We start from the raw sequence: 22,678 nt of genomic DNA, 5'->3' as shown, positions 1-22,678 counted from the left end.
TGGCTTCCTGTTTCATGAAGTTCCTCGGGGGGCATTTTCCTTCTTCATCTCCAAAAGCTGCTGTCTGGTGAACTCTTTGCTTTTTGTGGCTATGACATTCTGCTCTCTCAGAATCTCTTTCATTCTCCAAAAGGTTTCCTCTTTTCTAGGACTCCAGTAAACCAATCAAGACCCATCCAAATGGGTGGAGAAATGCCTCCCTTAATACAGCTTAACAGCCACTCTTGATTGGGTTATATCTCCAGGGAAATGGTCTAATTGCATCCAGTATTGAATAGGGATTATTTTGCCTTTATGAAATGGGATTTTGATTAAAACATGGCTTTTCTAGGGGACATACATCCTTTCAAACCAGCACAGCATATAATTGATAATGAAATGAAATGCTTTATAAGTGTAAAATATTATATTAGACACACTTAAGATATGATGGTTATCCTATGGGAGATTTGAATATTCTCATAACTTTAATCATTTTTAGAACGTTTGATTATTGGAAAGTATGTGCCAACTTATAAATAAATCGACATAACCTGTGTAAAGAAACGTAAATGCTCTAATACTAGTGGTAGTTTAGATCAGTGAAAGCAGCACAGTTTTGTAGATTTTACACATTTTGCGTATTTATTTGCATGTTCAAAAGCATTAGCAATTCAAAAATAGTGATATGATTTTCTAAGGGAAATTTATTAGTTTAATTTCAATTCAAGTATAGTTTGAGAGTGCAAAGAAAAGGAACATTAAATCCCAAGATTCACTTTTATCATGAATTTAAAAGTCACTGACTAAATCATGTTATTATTATTTAAAGATATATTGTTTTTAATTTTGCTTCTTTCAGTATAAATTGAATTCCTATGGATATCACCCCTATTACATGGCTCTGGAAGATGAGGACAATGCCCATGGGGTTCTCTTGCTCAATAGCAATGCAATGGGTAAAAGAATTGTTTGTTAGATTTCTCATTTTTTATGTGTTTTTAAAAACTGGTATCTCATATGTAGATAAAATGTAACCATATTTTGGATTTCTAGATGTTACATTCCAGCCAACTCCTGCGCTGACTTACCGCATGATTGGAGGGATCTTGGACTTTTATATATTTTTTGGTCCAACTCCAGAAGTGGCAACAAAGCAGTACCATGAAGTATGATTGCACATTTCTTTTAAAAACAAAGTTTTCTGTATAATATAAAGTCATTCTCTTAGTTCAATTTTTTTTTTTCTTAAAGGTAATTGGACGACCAGTCATGCCACCATATTGGGCTTTGGGATTCCAGTTATGTCGTTATGGATACAGAAATACTTCAGAGATTGAGCAGTTGTATACTGACATGGTCAACGCCCAGATCCCTTATGTATGTGTATCAGTTTTTACTGTGATGTTAAGTATAACATCCCTGAAAACAGATTGGAATAATTAAATACTTATGCTTTAAAATTATTTTAAGTACTTAGTAACAGTAAATGCTTAACTTCTTAGTACTACCCATGAATTGGGTAGGAGGTTGTTACAAAATGCATCAGATTGGTGAAGGGATAATACTGTTTCTTTTCCTTCTTTCTCTCCCGTTCTAAGGTCCTGACATCTAAAGTCACTGAACACCTGCTTTTCCTCATAAACTTTGGTTGCATGAGGAATCAGGCACACTCTGTGTGCTCTCTTTAAGTTAGAGTAATGGTCCACAAGAATCGATATCATCCACTTAAGTGGCAAATTACTTAGCAGTTGGAAGTGAAAGCAGGTGACTTTTTGCCCTGGACAGATGACAGATGACATTGTGTTCCTAACACTAGGAACACAATGAGAAGGGAACATAGAATATCTTCTCCCTTCAATGTTTGGGAAAGTAAATATACTTAAGTATCCAAAATTAATCAGTTCTGAAAATTTTTGTTTTAAGTAAGAGTAAGGAAACTCAGGAGTTTTCCTGGTTATATTTAAATATTGAAGCATAGAATCTTTGGTATATAAGAGCGACTTCTAAGAAGAATCAGAAGGATGCCATTATAATTTATCTGTATCTGTAATAGAATCCAACATATTGCTCCTGAATACATTATTATGGGGGAACTTAATTGTATAGTTTTATGATACAGAAATATATTAAGTGGAAATTTAGGATAAAGAATGAGATTTTTTTATTTTATTAGGTCTAGTCCATCAGCCGTGAATTTTGTAATACCACTAGAAGAAATTGAGCTAATATTTGTTAACAAAAAATAATTAATAGATGAGATATGAATTGAAGAATTCATGATAAAATTCAAACATTTGCTAGTATAAACATTTTTAAGTATCAATTTATAAACAATATTTTGATTATTTAACTTTGGGAAGTTATTCCAAAAATGACTTTGGTGAATTAAATAAGAAGTATTTGGCAATAATTGATGGATTTACTAATAATTCTCTCTCACCTTGTGTATATATTAACAATAATCTGGTTATGCCATATTTGCTTTGCAGTTCCTCCAAAATAGAGAAACACCTCTTTTTGGATACACTGAACAAAATTATAATTATTTATCCAACATAGTTTCATAGTATCATAAATCCTTTTATTCTTCTGTGTCTTCCTGTTCCCTTTGGGAATTTTATGAAGAAATATCCTGATTTGGAAAAAAATTGCTTCTATATCAAAGTTACTAAATGAACCACTGCTGGAATACATCATTTATGTGAGCTTGTCCTTAGCATGTTTTACATCTTTTACATGCTGCTTTTATTTCTTAAATACTTCATAACTTGCTTAATTCTCCTCAGGATCAAGTGAAGAAGCACTGAAACTTTCTAATCTCCATGACTTTCATAATTATAACAGAATGTGATACACCCCCTATTTTGAATTTGTTACCCACCACCCCAATTTTCATATATTTCAGGATGTGCAGTACACAGACATTGATTACATGGAGAGGCAATTAGACTTTACAATTGGTGATAGATTCCGTGACCTTCCTCAGTTTGTTGACAACATAAGAGGAGAAGGCATGAGATACATTATTATCTTGGTCAGTATATTTATTTAAGTTTTATTATCTTTGTATATTGTATATTTTATCTACATTTTATCATTGTTTTATTAATATTTTTCTTCTGGAATGAGGGAAATTATGGGGTTTCAAAGTAGAAAATTCGTAACATTGGGTTCTATTCTCAAATCAAACATTTTCTGGCTTTGATACTTCATTCTATTTATGTGGGCTGTCACCAGGCTACCTTTGTACTTCAGATATATATTTAGGACTCTAAGACTAATGTTTGGGAGTCAAAAGCAAGCTGTTCTTTTCTGATCATCCAAGCTGCAAACTTGCCTGAATTTATGGAAGCTATCACAAAGAATGGTGGATTTTTTTTTAACCCCACACAATTCCAAAAGCATCTACTTCTTTTGATTCTCATGTTTAAAAATTTGCCTTCATGTTAGTGATGCATTGGGAATGTATTTTATCAATAACTAGAGAAATAAAAGCAAAACAATCCTAGTTATCTTGATTGAAACATAGTCAATATATTTTCTAAAGTCCTTTGAGTTCCCTTCCAAAAGAACTTAGAGGATTCTCTAGCTAGAGCATTGATTTTTATATCATTTTGTGAGTCCACACGAGAGTGCAATATTACGGTAACTCAGTAATGGAAATTTTGATGCTTTATAATGCCAACTCTGGTGGCTTTACTTTCAATCCACATTTACGTGATTTGTATTTTGTTTAAATTTTAGGATCCTGCAATTTCAGGGAATGAAACAAAGCCTTACCCTGCATTTGACAGAGGGCAGGAGAAAGATGTCTTCATCAAATGGGCCAATACTAAGGATATTTGTTGGGGAAAGGTACTGAGTCGATACTTTGAATTAGAAAAAAATACAAAAATGCTATTTCATTGAAAATTTCCAGTTAATTAAAAAGTTTTCAAACTATATTCAGAAACAAAAAGAGATATGTTATGTAGAAATGTAATAATTTAATAAAGTGATTTGAGCTTGATTCAAATACTAGAAGCAAAGAAATAATTCAGATAAATTATATGTCCAATGAACATTTTCTTCCTTTGTAAATTCTTTTACCACCTTTCTTGATACCATTTGCATTTTATTATAAAGCTACTGTTTTTCTATACTGTAAGAAATGGCTATTTAAAAACACCTAATAAAAGCAACAAGCAACTATGATATTCATTAGCTATGCTTTTATTTCTGACCTAATAAGGGATATAATTCACTGTATTTAATAGAAGCAAAGTGTTCAGACCTGGGTACATGGTTATATTATAGAAAATATCAGCCTTTGACTTCATATAAGGCATTCTAGAAAATTAAATACCCAATGGTCATAACCACAGTGAAAAAAAAAAAACAAAATCCTGTAATGGAAGACATAATTAAATGAAATGTGAGATTCTTTATTGAATCTTGGACCTAAAATAGGACATTAGAAATAAAATTTGATGAAATTCAAGAGTGATCTGTAATTTATGTGATAACATTGAATAAATATCAATTTCTTGGTTTTGATAATGCTATTATAATTATGTAAGCTGTAACATTATGGAAAGTCGGGCAAAGAATAAATGTAAGAGGTACAAATTTGCAGGCTTTCTATAAATCTAAAAATATTTGAAAGTAAAGAGTTAAAAATAAAATAGAAAAACTCTGCTACGAAATGAGTGAGACATCATAGTATTTTCAAGAACATCCAAATATATTGTATGGCTTATGGTCTGTTCTAGTTTGCTAGCTGCCAGAATGCAATATACCAGAAACAGAATGACTTTTAAAAAGGGGAATTTAATAAATTGCTAGTTTATAGTTCTAAGGCTGAGATAATGTCCCAATTAAAGCTAGTCTATAGAAATATCCAATCTAAGGCATCCAGGGAAAGATACCTCGGTTCAAGAAGGCTGATGAATCAGAATCAGTTCAGGGTTTCTCTCTCAAGTGGAAAGGCACATGGCAAACACAGTCAGAGTTTCTCTCTTGGCTGGAAAGGCACATGGTGAACACGCTGTCATCTGCTAGCTTCTTCTCCTGGCTTCCTATTTCATGAAGCTCCCTGGGAGGCATTTTTTCTTCTTCATCTCCAAAGCACTGGCTGATGGACTCTCAGCTGCTTCATGGTGCTGCAGCGTTCTCTGTTCTCTCCAAACCTCTTATTCTTCAAAATGTTTCCTCTTTTATAGGACTCCAGAAACTTATCAAGACCCTCCCAAATGGGTGGAGACATGTCATCACCTAATCCAGTTTAACAGCCACTCTTGACTAAATCACATCTCCAGGGAGATGATCTGATTACAGTTTCAAACATACAGTATTGAGTAGGGATTATTCTGCCTTTATGGAATGGGATTTTGATTAAAACATGGCTTTTCTAGGGTGCATACATCCTTTCAAACCAGCACATCATCCACGGAGAGGGATTTTTTTCCCCTCCTACTTCCTCTACATCCCATATATCTACACATCATCTCAGATTTCTAGCATGTGTTTAATTTCTTTAGCACAATCTTCCTATCACCAACTCATCCTTTATATGTAATTAGTCTTTTGGAGGTTATTTACATTTTGGTATAGAACATTTTAAATTTTACACCATAGAGTCAAATTCAGAGTATTCTGCATGACTGAATTCGGATTCTGTTTTGTTTCCTTTTGATTGAGCAAAGAAGGTGGGTATTGGCAGGGAGATTTAGTTCTAACTATGAAAACCATGGGAATATTTACCTTACGCTGAGGTAAATTAGATCCAAATAAGATCCTCAAATCTTTTTGACAAAAAGCTATTTATGTTTGTAATATTTAACCTGGATATAATTCAAGAAACAGTTTTAATATGCTAAGTTAAATTAAATTTAGCATGTGCTTTTTACATTACTTTTTGACCAGATATTTTGGTGACATGCATGCTTTCAAAATTGCTACCTACCATTAAAGGCTTACAATTCTTTTTCTTAGCTGTCATATCATCCTGAATTCTTTTTGATATGTTTTCCCATTTCATCTATCTTTGTAGGTTTGGCCAGACTTACCCAATATTACCATAAATGGAAGTCTAACAGAAGACGAAGCTGTTAATGTAAGTTTCAATTTGATTAACTATATAAAAATTTAGCAATTGCATTAATGATTAGTTTGACCAATATTTTCTGTACAAAAGTAGATGCCTTATTTTCTAATACTCTATATCAGAACTTTATATTAAATTTACCTTATTCTCCTGAATAACACAATGTATAAGTTTTTTGAGCAATTTAAAATTTTATCTCATTTAATCTGAGCAATCATTTTTTTAGTTCTATGAAATTATAATCTATAATAGGTAGAAGATAGAAGATCCTTTTGCTCAGAGAGATTATGTAACCTGCCTCATGATGCACAGCTAATTTAATACATGGTTCCAAACCCTAGCTCATGTGAAATATTGGGAAGCATTTTTATTTAAAACTTACCAAATCTTTTCTAAAGTGGCATAAGAGAAATACTGAACTACATTGTTGAAGAAAAAAGTCAAGAGTTTCTCTTGATTTGAGGTCTCCCAACCAATCTTGGGTAGTGATTTCAACACTAGAGGGAAAGCACAGCATTCAGGTAAATAGGTGCTATATAATGGCTTCAAGTTATGATGGTTTATGTGAAATCCCCTGGGATTCTCTTATACAAAAGGTATCAAGAGGGTTGGATCAAGGATTTAGATGAAAAGAGTGGAAGCAAACACCTAAATGAACAAAATAAATATATGACTATATTATATATGGGAAGAGCAGAAACGTTAATAAATAAGATCTTGTGCTTTCTTTGTTATTAATTATCCTGGGATCTGGGGGAGATCCTAGGATAGGAAATATTTTTTTTACTGTCTCCACTCTAGGCCTTCGTTTCTTATATAAATAAAAAGAAATTTTTAGGTAAGATAATAAAATACAGTCCCTTTCAACTCTGAAAATAACTGTGATGGATTGTTTTATAAATCGACAATCTGTATTCCCTACTTTCTGTGTTTTTTCTATGCACGTTCTGTTCACATAGGAGACTGTTCTGGTAATTACTGCATAGTCTTAAAATGTGACAGGGAAGCATTTGGGTGATGCCATGCTTTTCAAGCATTGCATTTGACTTATGTATAGAAGACCAATCCTCGGCTAATTCACAGTAACTCTGAACATGGAACTTGTATGCAAAGACTGGCAAGTAGAGATTTTCTTAGAAGGGAGAGGGATATTAAAACACCTTTTCTCTGCAGAGATGGAGCAGTAGTTCAATGTGAGAGTGAAAAAGAAACAGTTTGTGGGAGTGCTGAGATGATTTATTGATTCTGAGAGGGGCAAAAGAATGAGCAAATACTTTAATCAGAGAATGAGACAAAACTATAGGCTCTTTACTTCCCCACCATATGGTATAGGGCTGTGAAGATAGAGCCAAAATCTCCTCTGCTCTGGGAAGCACTGAAAGTATATTTCTCTGTGTTTTGAAGCTTTTTCTATATAATTCATATAGGACCCCAGTCTACCCTTCTCTCTCTCTCTCTCTCTCCCTCTCTCCCTTTCTCTCTCTCTTGCTGTCTCTCTCCCTCCCTTCCTCCCTCTTTCTCTCTTCCCCACAACTGCTGACATATTGTAGGAAAATCACATACACGTAGTAATTTATGTTGAGATCAGGTTTCTTTGATCATCACTTGGACACAATTTGTGAATCTAACATGATTTTCTGAATTAGACACATATGATCTCATCATTTTCTACATGTGAGTCTGAATTTTATTTTCACAGGCTTCCAGAGCTCATGTCGCTTTTCCAGATTTTTTCAGGAATTCCACAGCAGAGTGGTGGGCAAGGGAAATTGCAGATTTCTATGAAAAGCAGATGAAGTTTGATGGCTTGTGGATTGTAAGTAAGCTTTAAGCATTGCATCTTTTAAGTTATTAGTTATGTAGTTATTATTTGATACTTATCCAACTATAACATTGTCAGCAAAGCATGCTTTGTGAAAATCGGTTCTCCATTTTTTTTCCATAGAATTTAGTTATGCAAAGGAATGCTGAGATACAGTTTCAACAGTTCAGTGTGTGTATCTATCTATCTATCTATCTATCTATCTATCTATCTATCTATCTATCTATCATCTCTATAGATCGATAGATATGATATGATACTCATTGGACATTTCCAACTTTACCAAAGAAACAAAATAGCTTCTTCTTTTTAGCTATCTGTAAATGCCTATAAACGCTCATTTATTTTATTCAATAAATCCTAACATTGTTCAGCCTTTGGGGTAATAAATAATCTTGTACAAATTTAGAAAAAAAAAAACTTTCAAACAATATTCTTCTGGGTATAACTAATATTTTCAAACAGCATAAGAAGAATGCTCTTTTACCATGAGTAAATAATTGAAACCAAAGGATACTTCTTTAGGTTTTGGAACTGATACCTCTTACTCTGGTGATTTTTCAACATGTCCACATTCATTTATTCATTTGCTGGTTGAAGAAATCTTTATTGCTGTGCTGCTTTGTACATGGCTTGAATATGCAAAGTTGATTAAGGACATAGTTTTTTTATTTTTAATTGATAAGAAAGATAAATCCATTTGATGTACAAGTGTATATACATAAGGGATTTTATTAAGTGTTTTGGTTTGCTAAAGCTGCCAGAATATAAAAAACCAGAAATGGATTGACTTTTACAAAGGGAATTTATTAGTTTGTAGTTTATAGTTCTAAGGCCGTGAAAATGTCCAAATTAAGGCACCAAAAGAGGATACCTTCACTCAAAAAGATTAATCACGTCTTAGGTTTCTCTGTCACATGGGAAGGCACTTGGCAATGTCTCCTGGCCCTTTGCTCCAAGGTTTTGTTGCTTTCAGCTCCTCATTCCAGTGGCTCCTTCTCCGAGCCTCTGTCTCCAAGCGTCTCCAAATGTCTGTCACTTAGTTTCATTTCTCTGCCCTCTGTGTCAACTTTCCTCTGTGTTGTCTTTTTTAAGGACTCCAGTAAATTCATTGAGACCCATCTTGAATGGATGGGGTCGTGTCTCCATGGAAATAATTTAATCAAAATGTGTCACCCGAACAACAGGTCTGCCCCCACAAGCTTGGATCAGGGTTAAAAGAATATGGTTTTTCTGGGGTATAACAATTTCAAACCAGCACACTGGCATTGATATCTGCATCCAGAAAATACAACCTGCTTTTAGTTTGAGGATGTCACCTTTAAATGGTAGCTAATATATATGTATATATATATATATATATATTTATGGAAATCCCTTTATATATTACTACTGAGACCCTCAGTATGCTCAATAGAGCTACTCTACAAAGTTTTCTGTATTTCTAAGCTTTATCTTGTGATTTTAATTTAAAAGTAATTGATGCCAGGCTCAGGGATAGGAGTTTAGGGAAAGAAGATTATGGGACAGAAGTATAAGAAAGAAGTATGCAGTATTTTCTCAAATACAGTTGTTTGTCTTATTTTTCCCAACTGCATGCCTGCATAGAAAACTGTGGTCTGACTTTTGCTTCTATAGTAAATATGAGTAAGTATCATAATAAAAAATTAGCAAATAAACTCAGTAATAAACATAACAAAGAAAGTAAAATACAGTTATAATTTAATTTTATATCTGGGAACCAAAAGCAATTCAGTTTTATGTATATAATACTAAAGAGAAAAACAGTACATTTTGTGTTTCTCGAAAGGAAACATAGATTGTAAATAATTTAAACACCGAGTTAAACTGAAATCTTCAGTGTCATTGAAATTCATTATATTTTAATTTTTAGAATAATGTATATATATACTGTATTTCGAATATACTAACTTATTTACTTATTCTCTGAATTAGTTCTTTTCATAATATTGGTTCTAAATCTGTTTCTTACTTATCTTTCTTCCTCTTAAGGATATGAATGAACCATCAAGTTTTGTACATGGAACAGTCACTAATCATTGCGGAAACCAAGAGCTAAATTACCCACCTTACTTCCCAGGTACAATATTGTTGCTATGCTTTTAATGTTATATATTTTTATTTGCATTTTAATCAGGTGGTGAAAATTGGAACTGTAATCCTATCCCGTATAGCCAAAGTTATATATAACTTTATTAAATAAAAATAGGCTTATAACGTTTGTCTGGTTCTTAACCTGAGGGCTTTAAGTCACCAAATGGATTTTTTTTCCTTTATTAGGGTAGTTGTGGGTTTACAGAAAAACATATTGCATAGAAATGTAGGATTTCCATGTACCACCCACCACCAAAACCTTGCATTGGTGTGTAATATTAATTACATTTGATGATAGCACATTTTTATAATTGTACTGTTAATTAAAGTCCATGGTTCAGCTCAGGGTTCACTTTTATATAATATAGTTTCATGAATTTTTAAAAAAAATTTATTTTGTTATGTATTTGATCAGTATTTTCCATCTAATCCATATTAAATAGTAGAACATGAGGCAAATACTTTTTACAGTTTTATATTAATTTATGCTAATTAGTAATATTTTTGTTATGGAATACAGTAATTTTCCTGTATTTTTCAGTAGTTACGATTGCAAAGATTTTTTCATTTCAAATTTGCATAGGCAAGGTGTACAAATAATAAAAATTCAGTAATTATTTTAGAACAATGATTAATGACGTCTCCAAAACAGCATATAGTTAAGGGCAGTACACTTGTATATAGGCATTTTATAAAATGTGATAGTATCTTTTCATTGATACTCCTCAGAACTCACAAAAAAAACTGCTGGATTACATTACCGAACTCTGTGTATGGAAACTGAGCAAATTCTTAATGACGGATCATCGGTTTTGCATTATGATGTTCACAATCTCTATGGATGGTCACAAACGAAGCCTACATATGAGTAAGTAATATTCTTAATTATCCTCTGATCCTTCTTATTCTGCAGATATTAGATTTACTGTTACCACCTCTGAGTCCTTCCCTGCTGCATTTACCAAGTGACCCTTTCCTTGCTAATTGTTCTCTGCGTCTTACTTGTTCCTTTACAACACTAGACTAATTGCAATGATCCAAGTACATGTGTGTGCATGTCTGTGTGTAGCTCTTGTTGTCTTTAACTTTTATCCATTTCAAAAGGAATGTTAGACTATATTTATTTTGCTCCCCACATTGTACCCAGCTCTGAGTAGCACACAGTAGGTGCTCAATTAGTAGACTCATTGAATGAATTACTATATAAAACTGAAATAAATAACATATAACTTGATTTCTTTAATTAAGACATTAATGTTTGACAAGATCCATTATTTAAATCCATTATTAGTTGATTATAACGCCTGTGATCTTGAGCATTTCAGATTTTATTGTTTGTGCAAATGTCTTCATTTTCAAAAAGCAACCTCCTATTAGAGGCTGAAGGTGATGTAATATTGACCATTCTTTAAATTTCAAGGCTATGTCAGCACCACCCCATAAAACGTACTTCAATGATAGAAATGTTCTGAATTCTAAACTATTCAGTATGGTAGTCACTAGACATATGTAGCTGTTGAGCACTGTGGCTAGTGTGACACAGAAGTGTAATTTAAAAATTAATTTTAATTAATTTAAATATAAAGAGCCTTATGTGATAGTGGCCACCATATTAGACTGCACAGCTCTAGGTCACTGGCTCCTTACTGCAAGTGGTGATCAGCTGGGAATTTTTAATAAATGCTGATTTAATTGATTTAATTTAATACACTAGAGTGCATCCTAAGCATATAGATTCTAAGAAACAGCCAGGTGGTTTTAATGCACAGTCAGGTTTGAAAAACACTGCTGTAGGTAAGACTGCAGTTGATACAAGATTGAGTATCATTTTGGCATAATAAAATTCCTCGCTCATTGACACACAGTTATCTTACTTCTAGCTCCTAATTCTCACTGGGTTAGAATAGTCACTGAATAAAATTTGGTGTATTCATTAAGAGCTTATCATATTATTGTATGACCACAGACTTGTTCCTCAAATCCCAAAGTAGGGACGCTCAGCTCATGTAGAACGACTAGGAAATGTAGGAAATGTCATTCTTAATACCAGTGAACAAACTGGTCTTCAAAAATTCGCTTTTACTGGGACAAAAGTTGCTTTCAATTAACCTCACTAGAGAATATATTAGGGCAGAATTAGCCTCAGCTAATATCATTTTAATATAACTTGTAGATAGTAAAAAAAAAAAGAGAGAGAGAGAGAGAATTGACTGATGATCCATTTGTAAATATTATACATTTTTTAGATGAAAGTACGTAGACTAAGGAAAATTGACAGAAAATACTCACCTCCCCAGAGATAATAATTTCTGCAGTAAATTTCCTCAGAGCCTAGCTTGGTTGTTGAAACATTGTTGGTGTTTAGTAAATTTAAATGAATCAATATTATCCCTCTAGAACTATCAAGGTCGGGTAAATAAATTCAAGAAGATTTAGGCAAATTACTAAACAGCTAATATAGAAAGCATTTAGGGATATTTAAATGACATTTCTATTCTTAAATACAATTACAAGAAATAAACCAGTATCTTCTGTAGAGCATCCTTTAATGTAGAACAGGGTATTTTTATTTAATAGTGTAATTTTGCTCCTGCTCATAATTATGTCAGTAAAAGTTTCAATTATCTCTGTTATTTAAATTAAAGATTGTTCAGTTTTAAATGTTGAATTACAGAGCCTGATTTGGACATAACCATAGACTTTTCATATGTTTTGATACCTTTTCATGTTTTAATTTTTGTTACGTGAGAAAAATGTTTAGCTCTCCTTCAAGCAATTTTAGAGATTAAATGTATTTGCTATTGTTTAAAACCCTCAACAAATGTAAAAGGGGAATGTAAATAGTAACATTTTACATTTAAGCAAATGGTGGAGAGAAAAAACTTTTTATTCACCATTGAAGAAAAATGAAAGGGTTAAAAATGCAGATTTTTTCCCCTCAAGCTATCCAGGTCTTAACATTTTCCTTTTTGTGACTCAGGCTTTGTCTTTAGAAACTGCCACACATTTAATTTTCTACTGTGGTCTTAACTTAAACATGAAACAAACCAACAAGCAAAAGAATGGAATAAATGGATTCAGAAACAGTGCCTAAAAAAGCATTCTGAGAATTTGCAAATATTTTTGGAGAAAGAATTTTGAATACTAATAACAAATGGAAAATTTTCACACATAAAGTCTACCAATTTCTTTTTCAATCTTGAATTGATCTCTGTCTCTTTTTTTAAAATTCAACATTTGTATTGAAATAAAGTCACTTTTTCAAATGTTGGGATAAATACACTTAAAATTGCCCTCAATGTTTCTATTCAATTCTACACAAATATTCAAGGATTACAAAACTATATATTCAGTATTTTCTTTTCATCTTCAACAAAACCTTGAAGGGCTTTAGAGATACTACATATTTTTCATTAGAAAGTTCTCTGAGAAATAAAAATCTTGACTCCCTTTGGATGTTCACATTCTGTTTTAATATGTATATATATATTAAATATACATGAAATATATATATATTTAAGGCCCCATGTATTTGTAATCATTATTTATAACGGAATGAAAAAAGTCAAGCAAGAGACTTACACGTTTTACTCAGATATTCTTAAAGGCTAAAGTAGACTATTTAACAAGTTGGGAAATTATATTGCTCTTCTATGTTTAATGTATCTACCTGGAAACCTAAGATTGCCTTTTAGAGGTAGGAGAATTGTGTACCATAGGAAGTATTTTCTTTCAATATTTTTTTTAAGTAAGAACAAAACACAATAGAGCTCATTCACTTTTTCACAAATTTAGAAGTTTTCCTGGTTACTAGGCTATCTAATTATGACTCTGTTAATAAGCTGCTTGTTAACTGAGCAGGTACTGAGTACACATCTCTGAGACAATGCTTTCTGAATAATATGACGGAGTTGAAGAGTAATGCATTTAGTTAATTGAAAAAAATTGAGATCTGAATCTATAAAATTATTTCCATGGCCTACCATTTCACACTGTCTTCTCACTAAAGGAAATTTCAAATTAAAATTATTATTTTTTTCACTCAAAAACAATTAAAATGTTTCAACTTACAATGCACTTGTTATCCAACTCCAAAACTAAAACTGAAATATTTTTCATATTCTGATCCAATGATGAGATGTGCGTTGGGTAAACTAATATATCTAAGGGAGATTAAATGGATAATACACAATTTTTGCTTTCTATCATGTAATTCAATAAAATATCTTCAGTTTCTAAGGAGATTTTTATACTAAATATTGAGAAATGTAATTCTGTAGTAACTTTCTTTGCTCTAAGTGGGTTTTTTTTCCCTTTTGGAAGAACTATTTTTGGAAGACTTCAATTATCTTCAGTAATAGAATATACTTCTATAATTTTTATAAAGCTTTTCAAGAAAATTCTCATGTAGACAAAAATAAGCATGTAATAAAAATACTTGTTTCTCAACATTGAGGTCCTTTGTAAAAGATAGCTGAATTTTCCAGAGTCTCCTGGTAACAAGAGAACCATTTCATCTGTCTTGAGTTAAAAAGTATTTCTTAAAAATTAAAGTAAAGTAAGGGAATGCAAGGGTAGCTCAGTGGTAGAATTCTCACCTGCCATGTGGGAGACCCAGGTTTGATTCTCCACCCATACACTTCCCAAAGCAAACAGACAAAAATCAAAGAAGCAAGCAATATGACCCCCGCCATATAGCATACAAAAGAAAATTAAAATAAATTAATTTTGACCCAAACCCTTTTAAATTTGGAACACTTGTCAAAAATGTTTAGAAAATATTTATAGTGAAAGGACTTTAGATTATATCTTTAGTGGTAGCAAGTGATTTCTCAGATAAGAAATATCGGATATGAAGTGTAACAGAGAAGATCCTTCTAACATAAGAGGTAAGATTTCCCTTAGAAGAAAATTATGAAAAATACTTTAGGCAAAATTCCTCCCAGAAATTTGACAAAGCATATGTTCAATTATGGATTTAAAGTCTTGGTGAAGAATTTTTTTCAAAAGTGGGGCACATAACAGGAGAAAATAAATCTTTCAGAGCATTTGTATCACTTGCATGTGAATGAACACATTATGAATTTGGGACAATGTTGCACTTGTAAATCATTTTTATATTAGTTAAATAAAATCAAACCCAGAAAATACATTTTCATATAGATTTCTAGAATGATTGCCAATTTTGCATTTCTATATTCTGAATTTGTTACTTGTTAAATATCAAGAAATTTTTCTGAAATACATTAATTTTCCTCAATAGACTAGCTCCTTTATATTAGATATGAAGATGACAGTGAAGGCCACATACAAGTAGGAAATTCTATGTTGTCACATACAATATTATCTTTATTGTTGAAAGATAGTTCAATGTATCATGTTATACCTGTTTAATAAATTTTTAGTTTTCTGTAATTTTTGTTTGAGATATTCATTAACTCAAAAACTTTTTAAGGGGCAATTGCATGCCAAGCACAGTATTGTGTGTACAGGATACAAAGAAGAAAAAAACATAGTCCACATCCTCATGAATCTCAATGAAAGAAGCTTTATATATAAACAAATCAGTACAAAATGGTCCATCTTATAACAATGAAATGAGTATATATTAGTCACATGTAAATGAACAGTGAAGTCTGCCTGATTAGGTATTTGAAGTTTTTTCTCCTCAGGTAATTCTGTAGTTCTTATTCATATACAAGTAATTTGAATAATATAAAAATAAACTTTTAATTTCCAATTAATTTCATAGTGAAATGTTTACCTAATTTTCATACTTTTATAATGTACTCTCATTCAACAGTTAGAAAGAGCAGTAACATAAGACAATATACTATCACATGATTCTTGACCTAGAATATTTTTTGAATGTGTAATTAAGTCCTTAAAGTAACACTCTGAAGACAGAGGAGGGGAGAAAAGAAAATAAAAAGAGCCATTTTGTACAGTCCTAATGAAATCTAGCTTGGATAGATTCTATGTTTCAATAAGAAAACAATCTTTATTTTAAAATTATTTTTAAGATTCAGAAAATTCTCATTGTCTTTAAAACTGCCCTCTGAATCAGGGAGTAATATAGCAGAAGTCTCTGTGGTGAAATAAGCAGATTAAGTGCTGTCAAAATTATAATTGAGAAGGGTTTGGAATAATCAGTAGTTAGAACCTAGGACTTTATTAAATATAAAAGTTTTTAAAGTAGAATATAGTGAGTTCATTTCAAAATTTCACTATATGAATTTGTTGTTTGACTTGATAAAATTGAGTTGACAACTTATATTTATTAAAAATTGGCTACTTAATATTTATGTGTCACTATGTTACATGTTGGAAAGGGAAAAAGAAAGCTAACATTTATTCCTGTGAGGCATAGCATAAGGTAAGACCCACTTAGAAAAAGCTACTTTAATTTAGAGGCAACATAGATACCATAAATCAAACACTTCTCTCATTAGTGGTGACATATAAGAACTATTTGAAGAAAATACCAGATGTATGAACTCACAGATTCTTCTTCAAATTTATTAGTGCATTGCAGAAGGCAACTGGCAAAAGAGGGATTGTTATTTCCCGCTCCACTTATCCCACTTCTGGACGATGGGCAGGACACTGGCTTGGAGACAATTATGCACGATGGGACAATTTGGAAAAATCGATAATCGGTATGTGACACTCACCATCTTGAAAATTATTTTTTTGAGATTTTTCACTCAGTGTTCACATTTGCTAGTGTCAGTTCACATACTTTATAAGTCCATTCCAGGACTAAGCTTTGGGCATGGTATTTTATGACAGCATAGCATCGTGAAAAGGTAGTGGACAAAGAAAAAGGATCAGAGATGTTGTGTGGATAGATATACAGCTAATTTCATTTTGAGAAAATAATACCATCCCTTTTCAGTTTTCTGAACAAGGCAGGAGTTGGGAAAAGTAACATCTAAATCTAAGATATCAATATAGACAGAAATTCTAGATTCTAGAAAAAAAAGAATCACTGATAGATTCTGAAGAATAAAACATTTCAAATCAAAATTTGAGTTTTATGATAATGGCTGAAAATATAGGAAATAAGATATTATCCCATTAAAGAGGGAATGGATAGTTTTCAGTTTCATGTCTAGTCTCAAAATTCTTTACTATTGATAAATGGATTCAAGGAAAGCAAAGTTTAGAAACATTTCTTTAAGAGAAGAAGTGGGAAATCACATATCTTTTATTTTGTAGAAATGATCATTCTTCAGAAGATTTTATTTAATGAGGATAACCCAATTTGTTTCAAATGATAAGATTAAATAATTGCCTAGTAATGTTATATTCAGAAAGTGAAATTAGAGACACCATGCCGACTTTCTTCTCACACTATAATGTGTTCAAACAGATTTGAGCTCTGAATATGTCATCTTGCAACTGTCAAGGAAGTTTATAGTCTCCTATTTTAAAAATTCCATTAACACTATAAAGTAAAAATATATGAATATTGTAAGAAGAAATGTTATGAAAAATATATAAATTACCTGAGAGGTATTTCACTGAATTAGAAGTAGATATTAGAAAGAGAACAGTTTCAACAATAGAAATAAAAAGCAAATGTAAAAATAACGAGATGTCAGTTTTCTAAGATTATTTTTCATAATTTCTTTTAGGTATGATGGAATTTAGTCTCTTTGGAATATCCTATGTAAGTAGTTTTATTCCTTTATTTTCATGATTTGTAAATATTTAGGAATAAACTATTCAAAACTAATTAAATATAAAATACATTTTAGGTTGGAGCAGATATATGTGGTTTCTTCAATGATTCAAATTATCATCTGTGTGCCCGCTGGATGCAAGTTGGAGCATTTTATCCATACTCCAGAAATCACAACATCGCATTTACTAGAGTATGTAGAGATTGTTACTTTTACTTTCAACCCTGTCCCCATCCCCTTTAGAAGTATTTAATAGCAAGCACCTTACCTGGCTGACTTCCAGAAAAATGCTTTAAACCTTCTATCTTTACATTTATGGAGGATATATGAGCCTATCACTTTGAGAATTTTTGGCTTGGACTACTCATTTTCATAGTTTAAGGTGGATGTCTTGGTTTGCTATCATGCTTACTGCTGCTCCATATAATTTTGGCATTTCCAGTGGAAAAAAAATGTGGCAGGACATCAAATGTGGAAGAACATTTGTTTAAACCAAAGAGTTGGAAGTTAAAAGTCACTTGAAATACCAGTATTAATTCCAGGAATGGGTAAATTTAAAAGGCAAGTGTTAAAAAAATGATGAGTTGAGACCGAACTAATTTTATGAGGTGGCACAACTAAGCAATTTAAAAGTCTTTATTAAATTGTCTGCAGGAACTTTTGGGGTGATTGGGTGATCATGAAAAAGTATATACAGTTAGAAGCAGTATCTAGTTAAGCACCAAATTTTGTGATATTGACTTTCAGTGAAGTGCAGAGGAAAGATAAATTAGCAAAACACACATGCACGAAAGGACTGCAGATAGAGCTGAGCGCTGAAGGATGGGTTGGATCTCGGAGAATGAAGTGGAAAGGAGGGAGCCTTCTAGCCACGGGAAACATGGGAAACAAAATTAACACTTGTTGTGCTGTGAAATCTGCATGCCACCCTTGGGAAATTAGCCTAAATAGTGAGGAGTGTTTGTTTAAGAAAATGTTGAAATGCAAGAAAGGAAAGCAGTATAGGACCACATTTTGGAAGAATTTGCAAGCTGGGTTTCAAAGTTACAACATGATGGAATAGGAATATTTTGACAGGAGAGCTTTTGTTAGAAATGCAATTTATTAGACTGAAATTTGGAGGGAGTAGGGCATAATTGATAAAGACCTAGATCAGGTTCATTCAACAAATAATTATTGAGACTACTATTTAATATTTACCAAGTCCCCTCCCTAATGATTCATGTATTCTAGGGAGGATAAAGATAATAGAAAATAGATAACTATGTGTGTGATATGCCAGGTATAAATAAATGTGTATGAAGGCAAAAAAAGTGAAAGTATGAAATGACAGGGATTCTGCTTTAGATGGAGCGCTCTGGGGGGTTCTCTTTGTTAAAGTGATGTCTGAGCAAAGAGTTGAATGAAGGAGAGCAACCAGTATAAAACTTATGGGGAATGAGAGTTTTAGGTGTGGAGAATGCAGTAAAGACCCCAGGATGGCAAGGTGGCTGGAGTTTTTGAGGACAGATGGAAGAGAGAAGGAAGGAAAGACAGAAGTAGTATTTCTAAATAAAAATTGATGGGACAGAAATCTCAACTGTAGTTTGATTGCATGTTAAGAAAATTGTACTTTGGAATGTATCAATATGTTAAAACCGTAATCATGTTGATGAAGCCATTGTAAGTGAACTATGGTGTTTGCCTCTTTCTTGTCTTACCTGACATTGAAAACAGTAGCAATGACAATAGATGTAGCTTAATAGTTCTTGGACCTTTCTCTATTTAAACTGAAATTTTTAGTGAAAAAATTGTGGAATCACATGCAGTTGAAGAAATATTACAGAGAGTTTCTGGATACGCTTTACCTAGTTTACACAAGTGGTAACATTTTGTAAAACTACGTATAATCTCATAACCAGGATGACGACATTGATACAATCCACAGATCTTATTCCAATTTCCCCAGCTTTATTTATATACATTTGCATGCATGTGCATTAAGTTTCAGACAATTTTATGTGCAGGTTCATGTGTCTAGCACAACAATAAAGACACTGAACAGTTCCACTGTAAGGATGTCTTAATATGTCCTTTTGTAACCACACCCACTTCTCCCTCTTACCTGCAATCACTCATCTCTTCTCCATTTCTAAAATTTTGTCTTCCATCTTTCTTACATTCAAATTTTGCCTGTTCCAGAACAATACACTTCAGTGATAACCCTCAGTCATCTTTCTTGTTCCTGAAACCTAGAAAACTTGGAATCTTAATAGACATGGTACAGGTCCTTTGGGCACCAGTTCTGTCGGTATCAACAAAAAATATTGAAGGATCCCCTGGAGTTAAGCAATATTGTTCTTTGTTCTCCTGGTACAAATAATAATCAATTTTCAAGTCTATCATTTTTTAACAAATATGTGTGACAACAGTTTTTATCATCCCACCATCAATTTCAGTCGTTAGACCTGGAGTTTTTATTACAAAGGAGTTCCAGACATATTCTTTTTTTTAACTCAATGTTTGGTTTTCTCTTCCTTCTACGCTATGAATTCCTTGGTACCTTAATCTGTTCATTTCTCTTGAGGCCCCACAATGTGCAAGCTCCCTGTGAGGGGCTCTGCATGCCTCTGCTTATTCCTATCCACATTTTTATAGTGTAACATTTCATTTCTCTCTTAGACTTCTCACCCCAACACTGAGAATCACTGTTTTGACAATATATTCACATCTTCTATTAAAAGGTGAACCGTGCTTCATGTATATTCACCTAAATTAAATTAAGCTACAGACAATTTAAGGGATTCCCATGACAGATTCATGTTTGTATTTTTCTTATTAAAAGATTACTATTGTGTGCTCTATCTCTCAGATGAGGGAAATATTATTGCATAAAATTTTTGTGAGAAAGAGCACAGCACATGATGCTCGAATTAATATCATTTCTTACTTTCTATTATCCAAATATGTATTTGAATATTATGACTTAAAAAAGAACATGCACCCGTGATTATGAATGTACTATTTCATTTTGCTCTGTTTCAGAGACAAGATCCTGTTTCCTGGAATCAAACTTTTGCTGAAATGTCAAGGGATATTCTAAATATTAGATACACTTTACTGCCCTATTTCTATACACAGATGCATGAAATTCATGCTCATGGTGGCACTGTTATCCGACCTCTTTTGCATGAGTAAGTGCAAAACTATCCCTATCACAGATTAATTGCTTCCATTTAATTTACGTAATAATTTCCTACAGTACAACACAGAACATTTTAGATTGGGAATATTTTTCATTGTTATTTTGGCATATATTTGTAATTAATGAAGTATTTACTTACCTATTCCTACCAATGTACAGACTAACAGATATATAACATTATAGAAATGAAACACGGTAATCAATTCTTAAGAACTAATAATTCTTGTATGAGTATAGCCATTGCATACCAGGTACTGTTCTAGATGCTCTCTATATATTGTTAATTGAATCCTTATAAAAATTCTCAGAGGTAAGTAATATTATCCTTATACTATGACTGAATTAATTGAAGCTTAGGATTTAAGTATATCTACCATGGATAGATGCCTGATATAAGAAATCAAGTTTACCTCTTCTTGGGTAGGATACTCTTGAATTGTTTCCATCATTATTCTCACAATTTTGTTTTGGATCTATCTCTCAATGCTGAAATGAGCATATCACCAAATCTCTAATATTCCAGTTCATGGATCATAGTATCAAAAATTTTAAACTGAGCTATCTTTAATATATATACAAGCAGCTTTCTATTGTCTGTGTTAAAAAAATGAAAAAGTAACAACAACAACAAAAACCTTAATGAAATAATCATAATATACTTAGTTTCTTGTGTATCCAATATTACCAGAGTAATTGAATGGGGTGACTTGTTAAATTGTACTATTGATAAAAATTTGAACTGAGCTATCTTTAATGTATGTACAAGCAACTTTCTATTGTGTGTTACATAAAAAAAACAATAAAAAAATAACAACTACAAAAATCTTAACAAAATAATGATATTATACTTAGTTTTATGTGTATCCTATATTACCAGAGTAATTGAATGGGGTAACATGTTAGATTGTACTATTGATAAACCATTAAAATAATATGGCAAATATTTACTCAAAATGTAGTGATACATCTTAAAGTAAAATAAAATAAGATAATCAGTGAGGCTTCTGGATTTGTTCCTTTATTGAAGAAGTGGTGGGTTTATAGAACAATCATGCATAAAATGCAGGATTCCCACAATCACTCCACAAACGGTGGGTCATTTGTTACAATTGATGATAGCTCACTTTTACAACTGAACTATTAATTAAAGTCCATACTTGAACTTAGGGCCCACTGTTTTAATAGTTAGATCCAGGAATTAAAAAAAAATACATTCTTTTACCATATATACAATTTAACATTTCCCCTTTTAATCATATGATATAAATCATATTTTTATATATTTCTGTCCTGTTAATTGTGGTCACAATTTTTGTGCTACCATCACTGCCACCCATCACCAAAACATTTCCATCTTTCCAAACAGGAGACCTGGACATTTTAAGCTTTAACTTTCCATTCCTCATCCCCACCATGCCCCCTATCTGATATCCTACATTCCAGAGGCTGACTCTATGAGTTTCCTTATTCTAGTTGTTTCAAATCAAGGGGATCATAGGGTATTTGTCCTTTTGCATCTGGCTTATTTCACTCAACATGATGTCTTCAAGGTTCATCCATATTGTCCCATGTATCATGACTTCATTCCTTTTTATGACTGAATAATATTCCACTGTACATATACCGCATGTTATTTATCCATTCCATTGCTTGATGGACACTTGGTTTACCTCTATCTTTTGGCAATTGTGACTAATACCGCTATGAACATTACTGTGTATATATCTGTTTGAACTCCTGCTTTCAATTCTTTTGGGTTTATACTTAGTAGTGGGATCATCAGGTCATGTGGTAGTTCTATA

At 32.3% G+C, this 22,678-nt stretch overlaps 1 protein-coding gene across 3 annotated transcripts in view; it reads left to right on the top strand.

Annotated features, from left to right (window-relative positions):
- SI (sucrase-isomaltase) overlaps positions 1-22,678 on the top strand; it is a 106,199-nt gene that overhangs the window by 66,948 nt on the left and 16,573 nt on the right. For all 3 annotated transcript variants that reach the window (XM_077160951.1, XM_077160950.1, XM_077160949.1), the window contains exons 29-41: positions 842-938; positions 1,036-1,148; positions 1,234-1,359; positions 2,888-3,016; positions 3,727-3,837; positions 6,014-6,076; positions 7,767-7,883; positions 9,903-9,990; positions 10,734-10,872; positions 16,530-16,663; positions 17,645-17,679; positions 17,768-17,884; positions 20,717-20,865. In XM_077160951.1, the coding sequence (XP_077017066.1) occupies positions 842-938; positions 1,036-1,148; positions 1,234-1,359; positions 2,888-3,016; positions 3,727-3,837; positions 6,014-6,076; positions 7,767-7,883; positions 9,903-9,990; positions 10,734-10,872; positions 16,530-16,663; positions 17,645-17,679; positions 17,768-17,884; positions 20,717-20,865 (1,418 nt within the window). The remainder of the gene's footprint in view (positions 1-841; positions 939-1,035; positions 1,149-1,233; positions 1,360-2,887; positions 3,017-3,726; positions 3,838-6,013; positions 6,077-7,766; positions 7,884-9,902; positions 9,991-10,733; positions 10,873-16,529; positions 16,664-17,644; positions 17,680-17,767; positions 17,885-20,716; positions 20,866-22,678) is intronic.

Source organism: Tamandua tetradactyla, chromosome 5 (assembly GCF_023851605.1).
Source record: "Tamandua tetradactyla isolate mTamTet1 chromosome 5, mTamTet1.pri, whole genome shotgun sequence".
Taxonomy (NCBI): Eukaryota; Metazoa; Chordata; class Mammalia; order Pilosa; family Myrmecophagidae; genus Tamandua; species Tamandua tetradactyla.
Note: the sequence above shows the minus strand (reverse complement) of the source record. Positions and strands in the feature narration are given on the sequence as shown.